The 24,813-nt window shown below is 34.2% G+C and overlaps 1 protein-coding gene across 1 annotated transcript in view; it reads right to left on the reverse strand.

Annotated features, from left to right (window-relative positions):
* LOC145676991 (thrombospondin type-1 domain-containing protein 4-like) overlaps window positions 1-24,813 on the reverse strand; it is a 310,223-nt gene that overhangs the window by 11,616 nt on the left and 273,794 nt on the right. The window contains exons 5-10 of the mRNA XM_081747712.1: window positions 21,438-21,504; window positions 18,572-18,792; window positions 16,459-16,588; window positions 13,546-13,750; window positions 11,930-12,106; window positions 10,303-10,476 (exon numbers count right to left, since the gene is read on the reverse strand). Coding sequence (XP_081603838.1) covers window positions 10,303-10,476; window positions 11,930-12,106; window positions 13,546-13,750; window positions 16,459-16,588; window positions 18,572-18,792; window positions 21,438-21,504 — 974 coding nt within the window. The remainder of the gene's footprint in view (window positions 1-10,302; window positions 10,477-11,929; window positions 12,107-13,545; window positions 13,751-16,458; window positions 16,589-18,571; window positions 18,793-21,437; window positions 21,505-24,813) is intronic.

Consider the following 24,813-nt stretch of genomic DNA (forward strand, 5'->3'; position numbering starts at 1 on the left):
GCACTTATCAATTTGAGAACGTCTTTTGCCTCAGTGGCAAAGACAAGGAATTTTTCGGTGCTTCATCAAAACACAGAACCATTGAGGAAGGTTATCAGAAGAATAACTTTCATTTAGTATATATATATACTAAATATATATATATATATATATATATATATATATATATATATATATATATATATATATATATATATATATATATAAATATATATACTATATATATATATATATATATATATATATATATATATATATATATATATATATATATATATATATATATATCGGGTGTTGCAAAATAAGTGTTACAACGCTTGGGAGGTGACTCCTGCCACTGAGACAAGAAAAAAAGTTCTCTTGAACTTTCCGCTATCGGACATAGTTTCGGATCTACAACGTGCCGAAAGCGTGGGAAAATGACTTTTGGACGCCAATAGTTCGGAAACTATCCAATGTAAAGAGAGCGGGTAAAAAATTCACTGAAGAAATCATACCTGTTGTATTGAATTTTGCATGTTTCACAATCCTATCATGCACGCGCAAGGGATTCCCCAAAGTAACGTAGGGATTCCCGGATAATCCGCCAAATGAAAATTGGTCTAAATTGATATGAATTGATAGGGTTTCTACCAGGTAACAATAATTCGTTTGTATTAAGTCGATATCTGCAACAAATACAAAATGGCGGACACCTTCTTGCCCGTTGTGTGTGGTTGCATAATCGCCAGGTACGGATGCTGGCCAACAGTGACGTTCTGAGTATTAAGTGTATCGAATTTGTACTCAAATGCTCTAGAAAGACATCTGGAGTGTCGGTAAAGCACAACAGATGAAGCAGGGTGATCACATGTGTGGAAATACTTAACGAAAAATGCCCAGAAAAAATGTACTCATACTAAGTAAACGTCAGTTCAAAGCGTCGGAAATGTAAGGATTAGCGTAAAGAACATGAAAGCCATTGCCAATTCACCAATAATATTCCCTTAAACCGATGCAATATGATCTGCACGGTTGCATACCAATAAGGATGCAACAACTGAGGCCAAGTTGAAATTGTCCAAGGGGACTCACAAAGAAACTGGGTAAACTAAAGGAATGTCACTAGTGGGATCGCATGGTCGATATTGAAATGTGGCCAGTGTGTGTGTTGATATCGACATGTAGTTAATGGACAAATGTCAACATGTCCCACTACTGCTGGGACACCGTCTCACCTGGAAAAACTAGGAAAATAACGTTGTGCATTCTGCTATTACATCTGGTGCACTTTTAGGTAGAACGTAACTAGAACACGATTGTATCAATGACTCTCTTTGTTTGGGACATTTCCCACAGTCGATACATATGAAAATAAATCTCTTAATCCATGGTTCAAATTCTGATAGAGCATGAAAATAACAAACTTGTATAATGTCCCACGTCTTCTGGGACATACGGTGTACTCAAAATATAGGAAAATACCTCCAGAAATTCGTGTCTTATACACAGTACACATGCCAATACAAAGATGAAAATGAACCAATTTAGCACACATAACACTACAGCTGGAACACCATACATATGGAAAATAAAACGACATGAGAAATAGAAAGAAACGTCTTAAAACTCTGATTGTTTACAACTGTGCAGTAGGAGTAATAACATGAAACACACAAGCATGTCGGGAGGCTGTACAAGAGCGCTTGCCAAACAAAGTGGGTACTCCTCAAAGAAATGAATACAGAGAAAGTGAGGCTTCCTCGAGCCTCAGGGCTAGAGCGCTCGCTTTCGATCGCGTGGTCGCAGTTTCCAATCCTACTGGGAGCCCACGGCCTCAGATTCAAGACTCGAGTAGTTATTTTCCTATTTTTCGCACGTGGGACGGTGTCTTCGCAGTAGTGGGACATGTTGACATTTGTCCATTAACTACATGTCGATATCAACACACACACTGGCCACATTTCAATATCGACCATGCGATCCCACTAGTGACATTCCTTTAGTTTACCCAGTTTCTTTGTGAGTCCCCTTGCACAATTTCAACTTGGCCTTAGTTGTTGCACCCTTATTGGTATGCAACCGTGCAGATCATATTGCATCGGTTTAAGGGAATATTATTGGTGAATTGGCAATGGCTTTCATGTTCTTTATGCTAATCCTTACATTTCCAACGCTTTGAACTCACGTTTACTTAGTATGAGTACATTTTTTCTGGGCATTTTTCGTTAAGTATTTCCACACATGTGATCACCCTGCTTCATCTGTTGTGCTTTACCGACACTCCAGATGTCTTTCTAGAGCATTTGAGTACAAATTCGATACACTTAATACTCAGAACGTCACTGTTGGCCAGCATCCGTACCTGGCGATTATGCAACCACACACAACGGGCAAGAAGGTGTCCGCCATTTTGTATTTGTTGCAGATATCGACTTAATACAAACGAATTATTGTTACCTGGTAGAAACCCTATCAATTCATATCAATTTAGACCAATTTTCATTTGGCGGATTATCCGGGAATCCCTACGTTACTTTGGGGAATCCCTTGCGCGTGCATGATAGGATTGTGAAACATGCAAAATTCAATACAGCAGGTATGACTTCTTCAGTGAATTTTTTACCCGCTCTCTTTACATTGGATAGTTTCCGAACTATTGGCGTCCAAAAGTCATTTTCCCACGCTTTCGGCACGTTGTAGATCCGAAACTATGTCCGATAGCGGAAAGTTCAAGAGAACTTTTTTTCTTGTCTCAGTGGCAGGAGTCACCTCCCAAGCGTTGTAACACTTATTTTGCAACACCCGATATATATATATATATATATATATATATATATATATATATATACGAAAGCCGTGAAGACTGTTAAGACGTATGAAGTTAATCTCAGCGAGATGCATTCTCTACAAGAAAGAATCGCAATAGCGGAGGCGTACGAGTCTACCGGTTCATTTAAGGAAACGCAGAACATTTTTGCAAGGAAGTTTCCTGGCGTCTCCGTACCGGCAAAGAGCAGTATACAGGATTTGGTGAAGAAATGGCGTACTACAGGCTCAGTGTGGAACCAAAAAAAGAATGGAACTCCGTCTATTCGTACACCTGCTGTGATCGCGGATATTGAAGCAAGAATTATCCTGAGTCCAAAGAAGTCAACACGGAAGTTGTCGCGACAAGTGAACATTTCGCGTCGGACTTGTAAACGTGTCTTAAAAGATCTACGGATGAAGCCGCACAAAGTGACATGTGTCCAAGAACTGAAGGAGGGAGATAAGGATAACCGTGTGAATTACTGCACGTGGTTACTTGAAATGGTTCATAATGGAATTTTGGACCCAATACTGTATTTTATAAGTGATGAAGGACATGTTAATACCCAAAACAGCATATACTGGCCAACAACCAATCCGCATAAGATTCATGAGGAACCTCTTAACGATCAGAAAATAGTCTGGTGAGCTGTGTCAGCAAGTCGGATTAAGGATCCCATATTTTTTGAAACAACAGTTAACAATGATGTATATATGCGATAATTGGAGGAATGTTTCGCGCAGTTGACGTCTCATGAACGTTCCTATACCTTCTTTCAACAGAATGGGGCGACCTGTCACTACCACGAATTCATGAAAGATTTACAGAATAAATTACTGTCAGCAAAGGATTGTGGCCGCCGCGTTTGCCGGACGTGACCACTTGTGACTTTTATCTGTGGGGTAATCTAAAGGGAAAAGTGTAGGCAAATAATCCAAAAACATTATAAGATTTGAAGGACAATATTCGTAATGAGATTTTGGTAATTGCTGCAGCAGAGTTGCGCAAAGTGTATAATAACATGTTATTGCGCGCACAAAGTGCATTGAAACAAAGGCGGTCATTTTCATAATCTACTCTGAAAGATAGTTGAACTCGCATACTGTATGACAATTCTTTTATGTACACAACTGACGTCACCTAGGCTACAGTTAAAAGCTGTAGCTTCGATGAGATTCTGCACCCACCCTACAGCCCAGAACTGGAACTGCAGCCTTGGCAAGAACAGCCATGTGGACTGGAGCATTGTCATGCAGTATGCGAGCTCAACACAACGACTAATTCAAATGACTACCTCCAGCGAACTGGTGAGGCTGTACAGACGAAACTGATACATTACTTCTTTCATAGATGGCACTATATGCCACGAGTGGCTCGATATTTCAGTAATAGGCGGGAAACTTCTGGAAACACTCTCATATTTCCCTATTGCACCTTACTACTTTGAATGATAACATACATAAAAATTCTTATTCTAATTTAATCAGGTTATATAATATACAGGGTGCGGAAAAAGTCCCGGAACGATCCAATATCTCGCGAAATATACAGATCAGCAAACAAAAATAACACCTGTTAAATAGTTTTGAAAAAGCTGTCCAATGGCACCAAACGCAACTTCCTATCCTCAATCCCTTCGGAGATAGGGGGTAACTTTAAAATTTTAAATGAGAATCCTCATTTCTTATTGCAAATTTGGATTCTCCAGAAAAAGTGACAGTAATTTGACCCAAAATTGAAAACAGTGTCTTCTCGGATGTCGCTGGAATCGACATACAAAAAAGGGGACCGGGTAGAAAACGTTATGAAAATGGGAATAGTACGTCCCATACTCTGTGGTCATACGGTTAGCTTATTGAACTGTAGAGTCAGAGGTCCTGAGTTTGATCCTCACTCAATGCAACCTTTTTCTTTTATTATTTCCCTAAATAAATTCTAGACGTTTTAACTTCAATTAGTACTTTATTGAAGTTACATACAATATAAATTTCGATAATTGTTTTGCGAACTAGCTTATGAAGAGGTTCTTAGTAATACGATTATTAGTGTTAGAATTCATAAGGTTATTTACAACAAAAATAAAATAAAATATTTTTGTTGCTATTAGTATTTTCTTGTAAGTTAATAAATTATGAATAAATACATTATTTTTATCCAAGTTAAATGTATGAATTCATTATTGAGTACAAAAAATACACATTAAAATACTACTCTAAGTGGGAAGCGAACTCAGGACCTCTGATTCTGCAGTCCAGTACGCTAACTATATGGCCAAAGAGTACGGACGAACAACTCCCATTTTCATAACGTTTTGCACCCGCCCCCTTTTTTGTGTGTCGATTCAAGCGCTACTCGTAAAGGGACTGCTTTCAATTTTGGGTCAAATCACTGTAACTTTTTCTGGAGAATTCAAATCTGCAATAAGAAATGGGGGTTCTCATTTAAAATTTTAAAGTTACCTCTCGTACCCCCGAAAAGGGTGCGGATAGGGGGTTGTGTTTAGTATTATTGGGTAGCTTTTTCAAAACTATTTAACACGTGTTATTTTTGTTTAGCTGATATGTATATTTCGCGAGATGTTGGACCGTTCTGGGACTTTTCCGCACCCTGTATATTATGTTACATATCATTTTCTTGTCTTTTCAACTGTCTAAATACTATATTAATATACTAATATTTTGATTACTCTATAAGAAAAAAAAAAACAGGAAGTTAATACAAAATTTCTAGACTACTTAAATTAGGTAAATATTCACAGTGTCAAACTTTCTCTATTGTAGATAGCATCATAGCTACCTGTGGAAGATATAACGAAAAAAAATCTTTTTCAGGTGAATGTAACACTATAAATTGCTAGAATAACTAACAAAATAGTTCCGAATTTTAAATGCAAATTTGAGATTAAAATATTAGGAAATGTAGTTCATTAAGTTAAAGAAAAAAATTTAAGTAATTAATTCTGTAAAATATTTACACAACACAATTCTTACTAAATTTCATTCAAAATTTTTAAGCAGTTTTGTAGGTAAATCATATCAAGCAAAAGTATTTTTTGATCTCAGAATTATGTTTAAAAGTTCATTATATACTGATTTTCACTATTAAGTATAGCAATTTACACAAGTTATTTGCTACGAAATTGTAGTCCTTACTTTTTCTTATGGCTTGTGAATCCAATCAAATAAACTATCAATTTCCATTAAAAAAAACTATAAATTTAGTTTTCATTCCATTGTGAGAAATTATTCAACATAATAGATATAAGATATCTATTTATTATCATTGTTTAATACAGTATTTTAGTTTAGGAAAATTAAGTTCTTTTTAAATTACGGAACAATAACTCATTACATGCGAACTAAACGACAATAAAAAGTCGCGAAACATTGATTTTCCTAATACAATATAACGTTTGCACATATAAGCAAGTAGATTTCATCTATTCATAACAATTAAACCGTGACTTACTGGCACTGGAGTTTCTTATTGATTACCGTTCCTTATTGAACTAGCTTTTCATGTACAAAGATTGCTTTTGAAACGGCTGTATTGATGAACAAATCGCAGTAGCATTTTATTGACATGTTTGGTGAAAATAATGGTGTAATATAAGTGATTGCTGTGAAAAACTTTTTAAAAATTATTTCAGCCTTTGAAGTTGTCATAATGTGGTCAAACGGAATTCCTGCACGTGCGCTTTATTCTCGTACAGTCAAACGAAACAAAACGTCGTGTTAACTTCATAGGATTTTATATTTGAAGAATACACTTCTTACTGATAAGAGAAACTGTAACACTGTCGAGAAAAGGAACACATTCATTGGTGATGATCGTGAAACATAAGAATCGTGATTTAATGATTCACAACTACATTTAATTGTTTTATTGTTCTTCACAATTGTCATAATTGAGTTTATGTTTTATGGTCTTAGAAACAAGGAAGTATTTACGTCTTTATTAAAAGTATTATGGAGATCCAGAACATATAAAGTCTATAAAATTATACAATACTCTGCTCATTTGTTATATCTTGTGACAGTCCGCTATTTGTTAAAAGTTGAAGATATAAATTTACGGCAGCCTTTGTAATTAGAAACTGCCGAATGGATTGATGTCATGAAACGTGAATAGAATTCAGTTTCCTTGCTTCTGAATACCCGAAGATTAAAATGCATGGCGCTGATATGCTTGGTTGCCCGATAGATTTCTGCTTGGTGTTCACATCAGTTTTCATGAGCATACGTGGACCATAATTATGTAATATGCATGCAAAATTGAAACAACTAAATAAAGTCAAAATTTTACAAATACTTCGTACGTAGTTTTAAAGTACATTCTCTTGTGATTGCACACGAACACAAAGATAAATATATGGAGGATTCTACATTCATTAAAACTAACCTCACTGCGGCAGTTAAAAACAAGACAGGGCACAGTGGTCCCAATTACAAATCTAGCCGGACAATATCAAGTACCCCTTTGATCTATTGAAATTACGGTAGAATCTGTCAGAAACATATCTACTATAATGTGACTATCGTGTAACTCATAGTGGAATTATTACTTTCCACCTTTATAATTGCAAAAAATGTGTCATGTAATATTGACAAAAAGGAAAAACAATCGTTTTGCATAGTGTCTTTTAATCTTAAAAAAGAAAGAGATGAATAAGACGTTTCAAATACATAGACACATATTTTTTCATTAAATTATTGTTTTATTTATTTAACATAAGCCTTATTTAAGTTTATTACTATAGAAATTATTGGCTATAACAGTGTACTTTCTGAAAATCTGAAGCGACATTATTCCCTAAAGTACCAGATGCTGTGCTTGAAGTATCATTGTCATCTTTACGGGTAGTGTTATCATCAGCGTGTAGTCCTTCTAGCAATAAAATGACTTTAGAAGACACAGACTCTTATTGTTTCTTCGCTGTTGTGTGTTTGTTATTTGAGAAATAAAAGTCTGTTACATGGAGGATATCTTCGACGTTGATCTCTCTTGGTTATTTGTTTGCATAAGATTCTCTGAAGTATTTATGTATTTACCTTTGATATTCGTTCAATTATCAATATAACATTTTATATAACTTTCTCACATTCAATACGAACCTTATGAAACGTAATAGGCATGCAGTCCAATGGAAACAGGGCAATATATAAGTTTGCCTTTTCATGTGTGCATATATCAAACGCAGCAATATTCACGAAATAACCCACAAAAATAATATGCAATCTGCTACTAAATCTTTGTGTAAGGTCTACGTTGATTTTTGTAATGGTTGATGATCTTTTAAATGATGCTTCCGTCAAGTTGAATTATTCCTCTTGCGTCTCTCTCTCAAAAAAAATAATTATATAGATCTGGATCATGTGGAAGATGTGGGACTCTAATAGAAGATTTCGTGTTATATATCTTTGCTGAGAGACTGTATTTATAAAGCCGTTATTAATATCACAGCATCGAGAGAATTTTGGCCTCGCGAGAATTTTGGACGGCGAGATTTCAATTGCGTGGTTTTGTCTGTATACTATAATAAATGTTAAATATAAATGCACAAAATAAATAATTGATTTAATAAGAGAAATTGTTTCCTGAATAATATTATCTTTATTCTGCCTTCGTATTGCAAAAGCCAAGCCAGTGTTTGGACATTTTTCAAAGCAGTGGCTTTTGGCCATTGTTTAACACATCCAAAAATCTTCTGAAGTGTTCTATCAGTCTGGAATGTATCCTAACTGTTATAAGAGCGTTAAAAAGAAACTGTTGTAAGAGAGGTTAAAATGTATCTGAACTTCTAATGTATCCAATGAGTATAGTGCAGAAACGACTTGTAAATGTGTAAACGGTAATTTGTAAGATCTTCTAACATCGTTTAAAAGTCGATTCTCTGCCACTATACCTATTAGACACATCAGAAAGTTCAGGTACATTTTCAACACTCGTATGGGAGTTCTTATTAATTACTCTTAGGATGCATACTAGATATTCTTTGTTCACTGATAGAAGATTCCATAACATTTTGTGACACTTCAAAGATTGAAAAAGTAGTTTCTAAAAATGTCCAATCACTGGTTTATTTTTTGCAGTACAGAATAACAAGAAATAGTTGCATAAAGCAGTCTCTTGTTTTATTTTTATCAATCAAGTTTGGTTAGCAAACTCTTATCTTAGCAACTTTCAAAATTTAAATCTGCCCATATTATCCAAATTATCTTACATAAATTATTGTCCTCATAGAGTATTTATAAGAGTGGATCTAATATCATATGATATATAATATTTATGACATTGAACATATCAGAATATGATTATTCCTTTTTTATAAGTTACTTTTAAAACGTAACTTGCTAACGTTAGTATAATGCACTATTGAAAACTAATATATTTCCGTTATGTCAGAAATGTTCTCTCATATAGAAAATGACTTCTGGTTACTTAAAATGTGTTAGAATCATGGTTATTTCTTATGATTAAATTAAAGATATATCTTGAGATGTTCTCTAAAATTTACCGAAGAAATTCTCGTAAGTGACATATATTTTTTTCTTAAGAAAAAGTTATGAACAGATTCTCATACATATAATCTGCTTCAGGATGTTCTGAAACACCATATATTGGTAGAACTTTTGTCTTGATATCATATTCGTTAGACAATTTATGAAGTTTGTCCCTATTATATATCCTATCTACACACAATGTTTTATAGCGTGTTTGCAACCTACTTCTTCAAGCGAATCACAAGCTCCATAATGGTCAGGGTAGATGCTGTCATTGTATTTTGCATATACGAGTTAATTTTATTTTTCTTTCGTGTTTAACAAGACTTTACTATACAATATCCAGCGTCGGAATTTTCTCTCTCAAAATGTAGCTGCACTGCTAAGTTTAAAATATAACACACAAAGATATTTAGACTTAATCTAGCAACTATAGAACAGAATGCTTCCACTATGAAAACTAGCTCTAAACCGAACTAACGATGAACCCTGTGGAAGAACATGAATTTATCGTTCATTGATCATAATTGATTAATCTTAACATACTTAGAGACTGAAAACGTCAATTCACGTAAAAAAAAAAAAAAAAAAACTATTCTTTGAAAATTCCCTTTCGAAAAATTCTTACAAATAATATTTCCTTTTTCCTCTTTAAAAAAATGTTGTTTCTTTTTTGTCTTTGCTTAAACAAGCGTGAAAGTAACATAGTTACTTCATAAATTTACTTATTATTTGTTATAGCTACTTCCAGTGGCGTATTTACGATTTTGTTTCGGAGGGGGCTTTGTTAACTTTCGGGGGGGGGGCTTTGCCTGAAAATGTGAAAATTCAGCAAGATATTTCATATACATTACTATAGTAAGATTTCGGAGGGGGAAGGGCTTCCACTGGCTACTTCAAACAACAATGTATAATGTGTTACAAGTGACATGCTTGTTGCTCTCTGTTACTTCTCAAGTCAGACTGTTCTTTGATGTTACTTGATCTATTAATAATTTATTTTCATACCTGACCCCAAGGACCTTTAAACCAATGTCCTCCACAAGTCTCTTCTCCTTTACAAGGTTTAGTTTCACTAGGCTTTAGAACAGGATCGCATGTGTCATCAGGAACAGAGTTAACTCCACCACTAGAACAGTGCACTTTACGTGTCAACACACCAGGGCCACAATCTTCTGAACACTGCAAGAAAACAAGGCACTTGTATTCACGTTGACATTTTTTTGTAATAAAGTATTGTTCATACATTTTTACTAAATGATATATCTTCCTTTCAGTCATTTCCAACTGAATGCTCTGTGACATCACAAACTTTTATTCCCTTTCTTAGTAAACCACACGAAGAGGGAAAGAAGTTGACAGATAACCTGAAGTTTATAAAAGACAGTAGGATAGGCAAAGAAGAATATCGGTTGCGCAATAGATAATTTGGACTCATACTATTCGTGAAACTATGACTGCGAATACATTACCAAGACTTGCTTTCCTAGCAAATCCCCTCCTCCCCTTGCTCTAATATTCCTCTCGGTTTTCAGATTGCAAAACCTTGCTTCTACGTCACATATCGGACAGTTGGATATGACTGCTATATTTGATGCTTTTTGGCGCAAAGCATTTATTAGGTATTATTTAAAGGAATGTTGTATATTTTAGTAGAATAGATAGGTATACATACAAAGAAGATTTTAATAGAAAAAGCTTATTTGAAATCAAAATCATTTTTAGGTTGTTCTAATGCATATAAATAAAAGATCTACAAGTTCACCCGCCAGCTGCATCAGAAGTATGTAATCATTTCATTTTAGGTTAGGTCAGTAGAAGTGAACAAAATAAACCTCTGAAAAGATGTAAAATGATAGAAAGACGCTTCAGATTATTAATTGTACTCTGATCGGCAGAAGTAAGTGGAGGTTGGAGTAATAAGAAATGATAGCTCCTTCCTTCAGGAGAATTGGTTCCTTGCACATCTGATAGTTAGACAACCAACTTGACGTGAAGACATACGTCAGTGCATGGCATGCCAGGATATTCTTCCATTTGGAACAAGAAATGATGAGTAGTGGAGTATTACTTACAAAAGCAGATAGGCAGAAATTACATTTACGTTAAGTTCTAAGAGATAGAAATTAATGCAAAGAAAAGGAACGTAATATTGTGAACATCATGCAGGAATCATCATTATCCAGTGCAACAAAATTTGTCTTGTTCAAACACACACGCACACAGACAGAGAGTGAGAAGAAGACGGGAAAAGAAAAATAGCGGAAGACATGAAAATAAATGAAATTTTAACGCTTTACGTGAATGGAATTTCTGCCTATCTATCTTGTGGTTCTGTAAGTGATGCTCAACCACTCATTCTTTCTTGCTCCAAATGGAAGAATATCCTGGCATGCCATGCATTGGAGCATGTCATTACTGTGAGCTTGGTGTCTAAATATCAGGCATACAGTGAAATAATTCTCCTGGAGGCAAGAGCTATCATTTCTTATAACTCCAACCTCCTTTACTTTTGCCGTTCAGTGTACACGTACGTACATGTATGTATCAAATTTAAAAATGAGTTTTAATATCAGATGAGTAAGATTATAAATAAGTGAATAATCAATTCTCGTCACGAATCTACGCTTCCTACCTTGTTTGACCAACTGGAGAAAAACCATGTGTCTTTAGAACATGAACCCATATCACACATTTCCTCTTCTGCTGGTTTGCTTTCCGGTGAACAAGATTCAGGGTCTACTTCGATTCCTGATTCGTCAATGCAAGTCACTTGACGCTTCCTCATTCCTTTTCCACAAGCTGTAGAACACTGAAAAGAAATATGTTGACTTTGATATTTATTTCATTTCTTGCACGTAACACAGATTTTTCTAATGCACAGGTTTTAAAAGATATCATCCCTCTTTCCTTTTAATACACTATTGGCTATTCAGAGAACGTAGAGCATGGAAAGCATTGTAATATCTTAACCTCACGAGAGAAAATTATCCAACACATCCAAATGAAACTCATAAATTAATATACAAATACAAGTAACTGCAATTACAGTACACTTTCTCAAAAACTCAGATGAATTCTCCAGTGTAATTACTGAAATATTTCCTGTATCGATCTGTAATATTATGAAGAAATAGCTGAGTTTTGTGGAAGTATGGTCAACCATCTATATCTATGCGTCGTATTTACTTTAAATTGTGAGCACATTTAAAATCGTAAGTATGCTCTAATTGTTTAACTGAAGAAACATACACTTCATATACAAGATATTTTTTAGGACGTACGTGGAAAGAGCATGGAGAAAATTCCATTAAAATTCTCCTACGGTAGGGAAACCATGTTAGGCATGGAGTTCGTGGATGTGGGTGGTGGCGTTGGAAAAGTCCGGGACCCCTGAGCACAGTGTTGTTGTCAGAAATCTTGCCCGGACCCTATGAGCTACGAAATGGGGTCCCAAAGTTTTTAGTACGGGTCCCTTCTATTCGCCCAATAAACATGGAGTTGTTGGACGCAAATGATGGCATTGGAAAGGCCCGGGTCTTCTGAATACAACGATGATGTCAGAAATCGGGTCCGGTCCCTCAGGGCCCAGAAATGGTGTTTCATTTTTAAGCATGGGTCGCCTATTAAACATGGAGTTGTTGGACGATAGTGGTGGCGTTGGAAAGGTCTGGATCTCCTGAACACAGTGGTGATGTCAGAAATCGGGCCCTGATCCCGAGGCCTGAGAAATGGAGCCCTGAAATTTACGGCTAGGGTTTCTTTTATTCGCTTATTAAACATGGAGTTCTTGGACGAGAATGGTGGCGTTGTAAAGATGCGGATGTCTTTAGCACATCGATGATGTCAGAAATAGGACTCGGAACCAAATGACCCAGAAATGAGATCCGGAATTTTTAAAGTTGGGTTCCTTCTATTTGCTTATTAAACATGGAGTTGCTGAACGCGAGTAGTGGCGTTGGAGAGGTCCGAACAGATGGTGGACGGAGAGATGGACAAAGACGTTCCGTAAGACTTGCAACACTTATGCATAACATAGTTTCAAAGCCTAAAAACAAGTATAGAAGCTTGAAATTTTTGCAGAGTTGAACATTAAGTTTAAAGTTAATTCAGGTGAAATTATATTAATCTACTCTTATTAGCTTTTGAATTATGGCAGAACGGCACGAACTTTTGGTACGTACCTCGTAATTGACTCTTGAAATATACAATGTTACTACAGCTATAATGATTATTATTATTAGAGCTTACCTGTCCCCACTCCTTAGCCTCCCATCGACTGCAAGGTTGTTCGTTGCAAGATTGCACAGAGGCAGGTGGAGGAGAACCGAAGCAGGCTCCTTCCGTTACCTTCATAGTTAACGTCGGAGATATTTCTTGTTTGCAGACATATTTTCGAGTTTGGACTCCTTCACCACATGTCACAGAGCACTCACTCCAGTCGCCAGGAACCCACCTTAAAATATAATATTACAAGTAGTATCTGCATCAACGTTAGGAGTATGTGTGTCACTGTTGAGAGAAATCAAATGATAGATATAGCATAATATAATACTTTACAGTATGTATTTGCCATATACACAGTACATTACTAAACGATTAATCTATTTCAGCAGAATAATAATTAAAAAAAACTATGAAATGCATCAGAGTGGTAATGAATGATATACTTTTTAACACCACAAAAATTCCTTTTTTTCGGCTTTCTCGAAAACTATGCATGATAATTTACCCTAAAAAATGTCGGTTTGTTCAGTTGGATTTGATATGTCTTTTGATCATTGGACAATACGTGAACATATAGTTAAACAAAAATTACAGCTCAAGAGTTAATCATAATTTTGGGCAATAACTCCCAGACCCTATTTAAACAAAAATTAAAGCTCAACAGTTAATCATAATTTTAGGCAATAACTCTTAGATTCTAGTTAAACAAAAAAATAAAGCTCAAGGGTTAACCATAATTTCGGGCAATAACTCCTAGACCTAAATCATATTTGCTACTGTCGTTTCGCTAGTGTGATAATGTAAAGCTTCAAGAAGGTATATTTGAGAATCAGTTTCATCTTTATAGGTGGGGTGGTTATCGTACTATATCAATTTTTAGGTTTACAAAAATATTTTTACTCGGTATTCTGGAAAATTACACATGAGATTTTACATTCACAACATTTTGTTCAGCTCAACTAGATCTATCGATGAGTATATACCTCATCTTTGGACACTTTTTTCGTTAATTGTTCAAAGGTTGTTAAACGTCCAATTCTAATAACATAACTAACATGTAAGTAACTCTATGGCTTATGGTTCAATGCCACGTTCATAAAAGCTCTCCATTGACTTCTATTCTTAGCCAACTGGATCCAGTTTCTACTTTGTATTTTTATTTCTGCGAGATCCATCTCAATATTGTCCTCCCGTCTACGCCTAGGCTTTCTTAATGGTCGTTTTTCGATTGGATTTGCAGTTAAAGATTTGGAAGCGTTTCTACTTTCTTTCATTCTGGCAACATGACCTTCCCACCTGAGCTTCCTAGATTTGATGACCCTAACAACGTAGCTAATAATATTGTTAAATTAAATTTAATCATATTATTCTTTTTTCTTTTCAATCTGAGTATTTTTGATGTGCGTGTACTTTGATGTAACACAATCACCAAGATCTTGTATTACACTTGAACAAAACTGGGAATGGCACATACATTAAGGCACAATAATTTTATTCTCCATTGCACGAAAACCAATTTTTCCATGTTAAGAACAATATTCCAAATTTTGGCAATAGTGCAGTTGTTGAACAAGGACGTGTTAAAACACAACTGTATATACTAAAATGGAACAAAATTGGGTTGTTTCTAGGTCAATACTTACTTAAAAATGCTATTATCCAACGTCAGAACTTATTATCGTCAAATGATGACAAAATTCTTACACACAAATTTTTGGTGTAAAAATCTATATCTTACGAGCTACAAATTTATTGCTACATAAACATAGATATTTTGCCGCGGATACAAACCCCGCCAGTAGTGATTCAGAGCAGAGGCACATCCACGGGGGGAGTCCATCATGTCCAGACTATCTCCCAAAATTCCTAACTCAACATACGTTCCTAAACTATATCAATAACACTATACTTGTTTAACAGGGAAATGATTGGTGTAGCATGAAATTTTGATCTTACACTTCATCTGTACTCTTTCTACTATAAAAACAAAATAGTTCAATAATATTTTTCTGTACATATAGGTGAAAGTATTTTACAATAACTTATAACCTTTTCTGGTGCAGAATAATACCTGTTTAATACTATATGGACGTAATGACTTGTAGTATTGGAAGTACCCTAACCACAAAGCTTGAATCCCTCTCAATAAAAATTTCTGGGTGTGCGCTTGGATCACAGTTTACTTTAAATACTAGGTCCCGTCTCTTAAAGTCTTGGAGTTGAAAAAATACTTTAAACTCAAATCAATCAATTATTTTGAAGGTATAATGACTTATGGCGTTTAAAATTTTAGTCCTCATTAATAAAAGTAAACTAAATTTCCTGGCATTACAGTCAATGAAGAGATATGACAAATCACATTAGATATATTAATATTATTATTTGTTATTAAAATACTTTCTGTATATTTTACATTTTGTTGTGTCTATAAATACGAGCACTAATTATAAACGAAATTAATTGGTGAATACAAAAACAAATTAAAATGGTCTCAGCAGTACACGTATACTGTATATTTTCCTTAAAGTTGAATGCTATGTTGTTACAAACCTCCAAATAAGAGCATACAATAGATTAGCAAGAAATAGTTTAAATAATGATTGTTCTTTTACTGACTGAAGTAAGAAAAGAAAAAGAGCAATCTAACATGATGGGGTTAATCCATAATAAATGGAGTTCAGTTGATTTTGAGTTTAACATCCCTTTTCAGCAGCGAGGCTATATGAGACGTGGACCTACTGAGTAACGTAATCCGAATCACATGAGCTCCCGCCGGGAATCGAACCCGGGAGTTCCGCGTCGAAGACGCGTATGCTAACCACTTAGCCACGGAGGAGCTCCATAATAAATGGAGTAGACAATGGTTCATAGTAAATGAAGTAGAAGAAATGAAGGAAAAGCTATCTTTTGTTGAGAAAGAGTATTAAATTAACTTACTTTGCTGGACAAGGTCGTGTATTACATCTAACTATTTGTTCTTCTGGCCGTGTAAGAGGATCACATCGAGATTCTGGTACCACTGCAAGACTATTTTCTTTTACACAGACCACAATAGTTCTTTGCTCCCCTGAAATAATGGAATTAATTTTCAACACATACAATTCTTGTAAGCGCACACATTATAGTCCCAATTCACTTATATTAATGTCGTTAGCGAGTTATACAAATACTCTTTAAAGTATCTAAATATTTTAGAAACCATAAACACCAGTGTGATACATTCAATTTTTGATATTGTACTTGAAAAATCTTGTATTAATACGAGTATCATCATTTCTTGTGTACTCAAGTTTATGTTTAAATTATACTTACATTATACTACAAATAAGGCTTATGATCTTTTAGACTTAAGGCTGCACAAGTCGAGACGAGAGGGACATATTTCTTGAAGAGATTCGAGATAAATCAGCTCTTCCAATAGAATGATACATTTTTCGAGACGATATGCTATTTCACATCGCGTTTTCGAGACGAGACAGTCTCAGGTCTTCTATCATTTACATTCCTGTTCAGACCAAGAATATAAAAGTGTATGTAACATTAAAGGTTTCCCTTTGTATTTCCAAGAAGAGAGACCTATAATATACAGGTACATAGCTATAGTTGAAGTATTTTTAAATCTCGTTTTTATGGAATTATTTTAATTTTTCTTCAATGAATAATCTATAAGCGCATATTTTCTATTTATTATTTTAAGTTACATGCATTTAAAAATTATACAATACTGTAATAGGCTATGATATCAAATCATAATATGCCTATAAAAATACTTATTAAATGGTATAAATTACGAAACATGTAATAAATATTTTGAAGATCGTAAACTCGCGTGCGTTACTTGACATACGTCAACCTGTTCCTGTCAAAGTGCATAAGGGGGACAATAGCTGCTTCTGAAGCATCTCAGTACGTTCATATAGGCCCTATACCTAACTACCTAGAAAATATTTCTAATCATGTCTCTGTAGCATGCACGAGAAACGTATGGGGCATTGTCTATCACATGGAGAAAAACTAATTAAATATGTAACTAATACTCATATATTGAAATGTACTTAACTGAGCAATCACAAAATTAGTTAACGCAGAATTTACAATCAATGAAAAGAATCGTGCATATGCAATATTAGAGAAGGTACTAAAACAATGTCCGAAGTAAAAATTTCTTAAGTGAAATGTTTGAACTTTGAATCTAGATGGTAAGAAATATTTTTTACAAACTAGTGTTTCAAAGCGTATAAATACAGTGTAAATAGTTATAAAATGTGATAGGAAATAGTATTTAAAGATCTTGAATCTTGTGTAAACAAAATTGTTAACATTTAATACAAAATCCAACTGATAGTATTTACGTATAGCATAGTTGAGGAACAGTAAGAGGTTACAACCAAAGCTGTGTTCGCAAAAATAAAAATGTTGCATCTTGAAGTACTTCAATAATCACGTTATCGTTTGTAGAGAACCAGAGATACTAACAGATATGTAGTTGAAATTAAATTAATATGATGTAGTCAAGTTGTAGTTTGATTTCCTGTAGTGTCTTGTTCAAAAACTCTGGCTACTCACCTCTCTCTCTTTCTCTTTCTTATCAAAGAGCGAAAATAAATCACAATTTTCTTGTGCTTCTATTTCAAGATAAAATATTAAATTGCTTTAATTGTGAGAATATGACCTTTTAAATAGAGGTGAGTGGCCAGTCTTTTTTTTTTAAAAAACAATACTATTCAATAAAGAATTGTTCATAATCAGTTACAATTAATTGTAATAGATCTAAAATAAATTTCGAAACATCAAATTCAACATTTCAAAACATTACCATGAAATAATCATAGATAATAAACAGAACCAAGTCAAATTAACTTCTCGGCATCAGATTCTTAAAAAGTAATGACATTAGGAAAATTTATGTAGGCCTACGTTTTAAGCTAATTTTTTTTATATAATATTATATTAACACTTGTACTGACATTTCATTGCTTTACGTAGTAAATGTGAATGAGCTTCAACAATATTCTAGAGACATTGATTGAAGTTATTGATTATTTCTTACCACCGCCACATGTTTTGGTGCAGGGAGTTAGACCAGAAACTCTCCATGTGAAGGGAAGAGCACCATTTGGATCCGGAACAAGATTGGGAGCTCGGAACACTGCTTCATCCCCTAAACGCAACGCTCCTGGTCCAGTCACATATTGAGGCTGTGATGGATATTTTCTATTCCATGTATAACCCACTTGATCTGAAGCTCGATCTGGTATATATGCTCCAATGCTATTGAGAAAAATTCAATAATTAAAAAATGTTTGGTTGTTACAGAATGTGAAATGAAACACATTTATCAAACTTTGCTAGAAATTCATCTTCATTAAATTTGTTATTAAATAATTTTTATCCCAATTTGTTTATGAATACTCTTCTGGCATTAATGTTTTAACAATTTATTAAAATGTACCTGGACTTTTATGATAGGACTAAGAAAAACGATGGAAATATTTAAGCTCAATATCTAACTTGAGCACTTTGTTATCATTAAGGCTTTGAATGAACAGTATTTTCTTACTGACAATGCTTGAAGCATAGTAAAGTAAAATGATTCTTCAGATAAATCAAAATAGATACAACATAATACTAAAACAACCTATTGATTTACAAAATTGATGTTAACATCTGTTGTCTAACCTAAAAAAAAGGTCTGTTAACAGAACTAACTTATTCTGCCTTCCATTTCCAAGTTGACAAGTCAAAACTTTGTCATAAAAGTTGGAAATGTAATATAGAGGATAACTGATTACATAGTACAATTAGTACAATAAATAAAAATTAAGGTTACATGAACTTCTGGGAAATAAGATTAGATATTGGAGCATATCAAATATTTGGTGTTGAATTATTTAAGAGACATTCCAAGTGAAATCAACCAATAAAATGACAAAATCTGACCTGACGATCTCAGATTTTTGTAAAAATTGGTGCACAGCTTTATTACAGTGGGAGATGAAAATATCCCAAATATTACCTCTCTTCTCCTGAAAGTGTCCCCATACAGGGTATTCAAAAAATTCAGAAAAAGGCATTTTTTTCAGCTACAGTGATTATTAAAAATTGTCATAAAATGGTTAATATGTGCACTAGAGACATGAAACAAACACCATTAGAAAGCTTAAAGATCGCCCTACAAGTTGTACTATATCGAAAAAACCTATACAATAAAAATAACACTTCAAAAATTCAAATTCAAATTTGAATTTTAAGTTTCGCACAGAAATGTCTCTCTGAATGTGTTCGAAATTGTCCAGATTGTAGTCTCATATGTGTACTAAAACACCACAAAGTTGCATTTTGGGCACTCAATGGGATCCGATTTAAAATTAAACATAAACTAAACATTGCAAGATATTGATCAGGTGATTATCTGGGTTCAGATCGATAACCGCTTGCCTGTAGCATTTACCTGTAGCATCAAATGAATTTATATTCAACTTCATTTGTTTCTTGATGTATTCATTTGAATTTACATAATTATCCACCTTCCGAGTTATTTAGAGAGGTACTACGTTTCCGAACTTACTTAATAGAAGTCATTATTCTTGTTAGTCAGTATGGATGTTTCTAAATTTATATTGGCTACATTGATACATGTTATTTTCGTTAGTTTGTTTCAGGATTGCTCTTACAGAACTTATTATGAAAGAGAGTGGTATAGTTCAATCCCTTTGACAATATTTGTATCAAATGTGTTGTGAAACACAGTGGCACTGTTCACAATCACCACACACTTTCAGCACAAACAATTAGTCAATGATTTCTTTTTCCTATTTCAATGATGCACTTCCATATGTCTGTAACAGCAATCCTGAAATAACGGAATGAAAATAATATGTATCAATGTAGCTAATATATATGTAAAAATATCCTTACTGACTAACAAGAATAATAACCTCTATTGAGTAATGTTCGGAAACGTAATACCTCTCTAAATAACTCGAAAGGTGGATAATTATGTAAATTCAAATGAATACATCAAGAAACGAATGAAGTTGAATATAAATTCATTTGACGCTGCAGGTAAATAGCGACAGGCAAGTGGTTATCGATCTGAACCCAGATATTCACATGGTTAATATCTTGCAATGTTTAGTTTATTTTGAATTTTAAATCGGATCCCATTGAGTGCCCAAAATGCAACTTTGTGATGTTTTAGTACACATATGAGACTACAATCTGGACAATTTTGAACACATTCGGAGGAACATTCAATTTTTAATTTGAATTTTTGAAGCGTTATTTTTTATCTTAATGTTTTTTCAATATAATAAAACTTGTAGAGCAATCTTTAAGCTTTCCAATAGTGTTTGTTTCATGTCTATAGTGCACATATTAACCATTTTATGACAATTTTTAATAATTACTGTAGCTGAAAAAATGCCCTTTTTGAAATTTTTGAACACCCTGTATGGGGAGACCTTCAAGGGGAGAGGGGTATATTTGGGACTTTTTTAATCTTCTGCTGTAATAAAGCTGTGCACCAATTTATTAAAAAATCTGAGATGGTCAAGTCTGATGACTTGTTGATTTGACATGGAATGGCCCTTAATCATCATGATATTGGAACAGACAATTATATTTCCAAACTAAGAAGTCAATACTTCCTTTTAAAGTGTGTAATGTTTATTAACCTTGATTCCAGTATCCGTTCAGTGGACTGTGATATCAATTTTCTACGTTTAAAAAAAGTCAATATGTCCCATTACAGTTGCACTATTTTTTTATAAGGGAAATATGAGCAACTGTGCGTCTTCTGTAGATAAATTGTAGAGAGAGATATATGAGTTTTCTCTGGTAATAACAATCTTGCTTATAAAAGACATTTTAAAAAAAGGAAGACCAAAAAATGTATTATAAGTAAGTGCTTTTACCTGGGTCTATTTAATTGACTATTCAGAGGTAGTACTCGACTGCCTCCATCATTGATTGGAGCGCCACCTGAAAGAGGTATCTAGATATTGGTAAATTAATTAAAACATTATCCAAATATTGATTCGTGTATAACTACGATTTCTAGAAATAGCATGATTAAATTTAGTTATATATAATTTATCGCAGAGTGGCTATAAAATATCCAATCCAATAACAATATTTTAAATCATAAGTTGGATATGTTTCCTCAGTTAAGGACCCCCCTCCCTACGTTTCGACTCCTCCCAACAAACATTTCAGGTTGCACGCCTGGGCACGACATCGTGAGCGTTAAAGAAACTGTGTAACCAATCAAAAAAGATTGGTAGCCGCTAGTATATATCACTCAAACAAGTAAATGTTTAATATTTTTTCCGATAGAAATTAATTATACGTACCATCATATACCAAATTCCTTTTTTGTATTTTTTTCCTGAATAAAGTGAATAATATTACCTAGTATAATGTAAGGATATTAATGAAATATTTATTTATGACGACTGAATAAAATAGTTAGAGGGGTTTTCGAGAAAAATGTAATTTTCAATTTTTAGTCCTCCAGTAAACTACCAGTTGCCTTACGTTTTAGTATAGGCGCAAAATATGACCTTACACACTATAGAAATTATTTTTTTAAAAACTAAGTTTAGTATTTGTTCTTTATATACAAAGATTTGGTTTATACACAGACCTTTGCACATACGCCCAAGGAAGCTCACGAAGTGATATTCCTGAAAAACTTTTTCATCATGTTTTGATCATTAAAATGTGTACATTCGTTGAAATCACGAACTATTTTTCTAATTAAGAGTTTCATTACTACCATCTTCAATTTCTTCTTAAACAATCACAGTTTAAACATTGGAAGTGTATTAATGGGTAAAGAAGTCAGATGTTTTACAAAACATTGTATACTACATAACAAAAATGAAATCAAAAGTAAAATTTTGGAACACATTTAACAGCAACAGATTATTAACATAGTCTGGCGTTTCACATCCTAGATATTATAGATAATGGAGAAGAATGAAGATTATTAGCTGACTGGAACGTAAAACTAGTAAAAGAGTAAACAAGAAAGTAGGAGAAAGAAAACAATACTAGAGGCAGAAGAAGTTAAAACAGACAAAATTAACTAGTAGAACATTGAATATTGCGTGAGATGTGACAGAATTTATTATGAAAGGAAAAAGGTGGGTAATTGATAGTCAAATAAGTGTAATAACATGTTAAAACGAAGAACTGATGCATAGAAGTTTATTACTTTGAGGCAAGGAATTACCCAGTCATGACAGAGTACAAAAATGAAAAATGTATATTTTATTCATTTGATACAGTTTAACGTGTCATTGGAGCTAAAATTTTACGCGTAGTTCTTGCATGGATATCCCTTTTACTTTTTACATTGAAAGAAAAAGAACAATCTTGATCTCCATCTTTTACGATGTAAATATTATTGAAAAAACTGACCACTCATCTTTTTCTTTAAACGGTTACATTCTTATAATCATACTTTGGACAATTTAATGTTTTTTTTTTTTTTGTGGGAGGGAAAGGAGCAGGGGACACGGTGACTCAATTGTAGAGCGCTCATCCTCTTGCGTAAGAGATTCCTGGATCCATCCCAGGCCACATGAGTTTATAGTGGACAACATCGTGTCTATGGGTTGTGTCAGGGTTCTTCCTGTTTCTCCCACATTTTCATTCCACCAATTAAACTCACTCTCATTCATTTTCTTTAATTCGTCTTCTTCTTTATCCTACAGGGGACAACCGTGGGATGTTAAATATTTTAATGCTTTAACTTGAAATAAATATCAAATAGACAGAAAATCGCAAGACTAGCGAATAGAGCATGTGCCTTTGAAACAAGGAGCCCCAGCTTCGATTCCCGGGAAGAAAAGAATTGCAATGATCCAGATTCCATCTTATACTATAGATCCATGTATCACATAGTCTTGGGGCTGGAAACGAACGCTGAACTTCAACAAACAACACCAACAGAAAATAATAGTTAATTTTGAAAATAGAGATGGATTGCCAGGATTTATTAAATATTTTATAACGAGAAAATTCCTCTATTACAATTTACAACCCTACACTTTATTCTATTACACTTACAATGAGAAAATTCGGATAATCTATTCTGATATATATTGTAATGATTGTTTAAACCAGTACCAAGCCGAAACAGTCTTCTCTTATTCAAGCAATATACAGGGTGTTAATGAACTATACCGACAAACTGCAAGAGGTAATTTCTTACATTAAAATAAGAGAAAAAAGTTCATATGGACCTGTGGGGAAACGTGCATAGTTTCAGAGCTACGGCTGTCCAAAATCGCGAAAAAGTCCAATTTCAAAAGGCTCTATTTCGAGTTCCAGAAACTGTGGATATAGTCTTTATCAGCGTAAGGGAAGTCATGTATATGCAATCCAAAAATTCATATTTCATCAATGTTCAATGGGTGCACAGTGTATTCCATGAAGGGTGAAATTCCCAGACATGCCATCAACCGAATTTTGAGATATGCTCTGACTTTATGATTGGTTCAAAGGAGACAAACGATAAGCCTTGATAGCAGTTCACACGGAATGCGCGATGTCGGAAGTGTTAAGAATCGTAAGTAGCACGGTCTCTCGTACTCGGGAAAACAGATGCTGAAATGTTTTCTTTCACGCTTATAAATGAAGAAAACGTGAAATATACCGTGACGAAATACATCGCATCACACATTATTCCGAACACAGAGAAACATGGAGCTGCCGGTTCCTAACACTTCCGACTTCCCTCCGAAGCATTGGGTGTCCATTGTTATCAAGGCTTACGTCCTGCCTACTTTGGACCCTTCTTGAAATCAGGATATATCTGAAAACTCTATTGATAGCATATCTGAGAATTACACCCTGTAGGAAATACCCTGTACACCGATTGAAGATTGACGAAATATGCAGTTTTGGATTGTGTATACGTGACTTCCTTTACGCTGATAAGGACCACTATCCACAGTTTCTGGAACTCGAAATAGGGCCTGTTGAAATTTGGTTTTTTCACGATTTTGGACAGCCCTAGCTCTGAAACAATGCTCTTTTCGCCATAGGTCCATAGGAACTTTTTCTCTTATTTTGCTGAGAGGAATTCAGTTCTTGCAGTTTGTCGGTATAGTTGATTAACACCCTGTATAGAAATGTATACACTATGTATTGCTACCATGCCTTATGGCCTACTCACTCCATCGTCCGGGCATACCGTCTGTATCATTTTGATACTCGAATTCCTCTCTCTACTCTAATTGCTTTCTAAGAATTAATAAACTAAATGTTTATTCTTTTTTT

This window comes from Thermobia domestica, chromosome 2, assembly GCF_964235325.1.
Source record: "Thermobia domestica chromosome 2, izTheDome1.hap1.1, whole genome shotgun sequence".
Lineage (NCBI taxonomy): Eukaryota > Metazoa > Arthropoda > Insecta > Zygentoma > Lepismatidae > Thermobia > Thermobia domestica.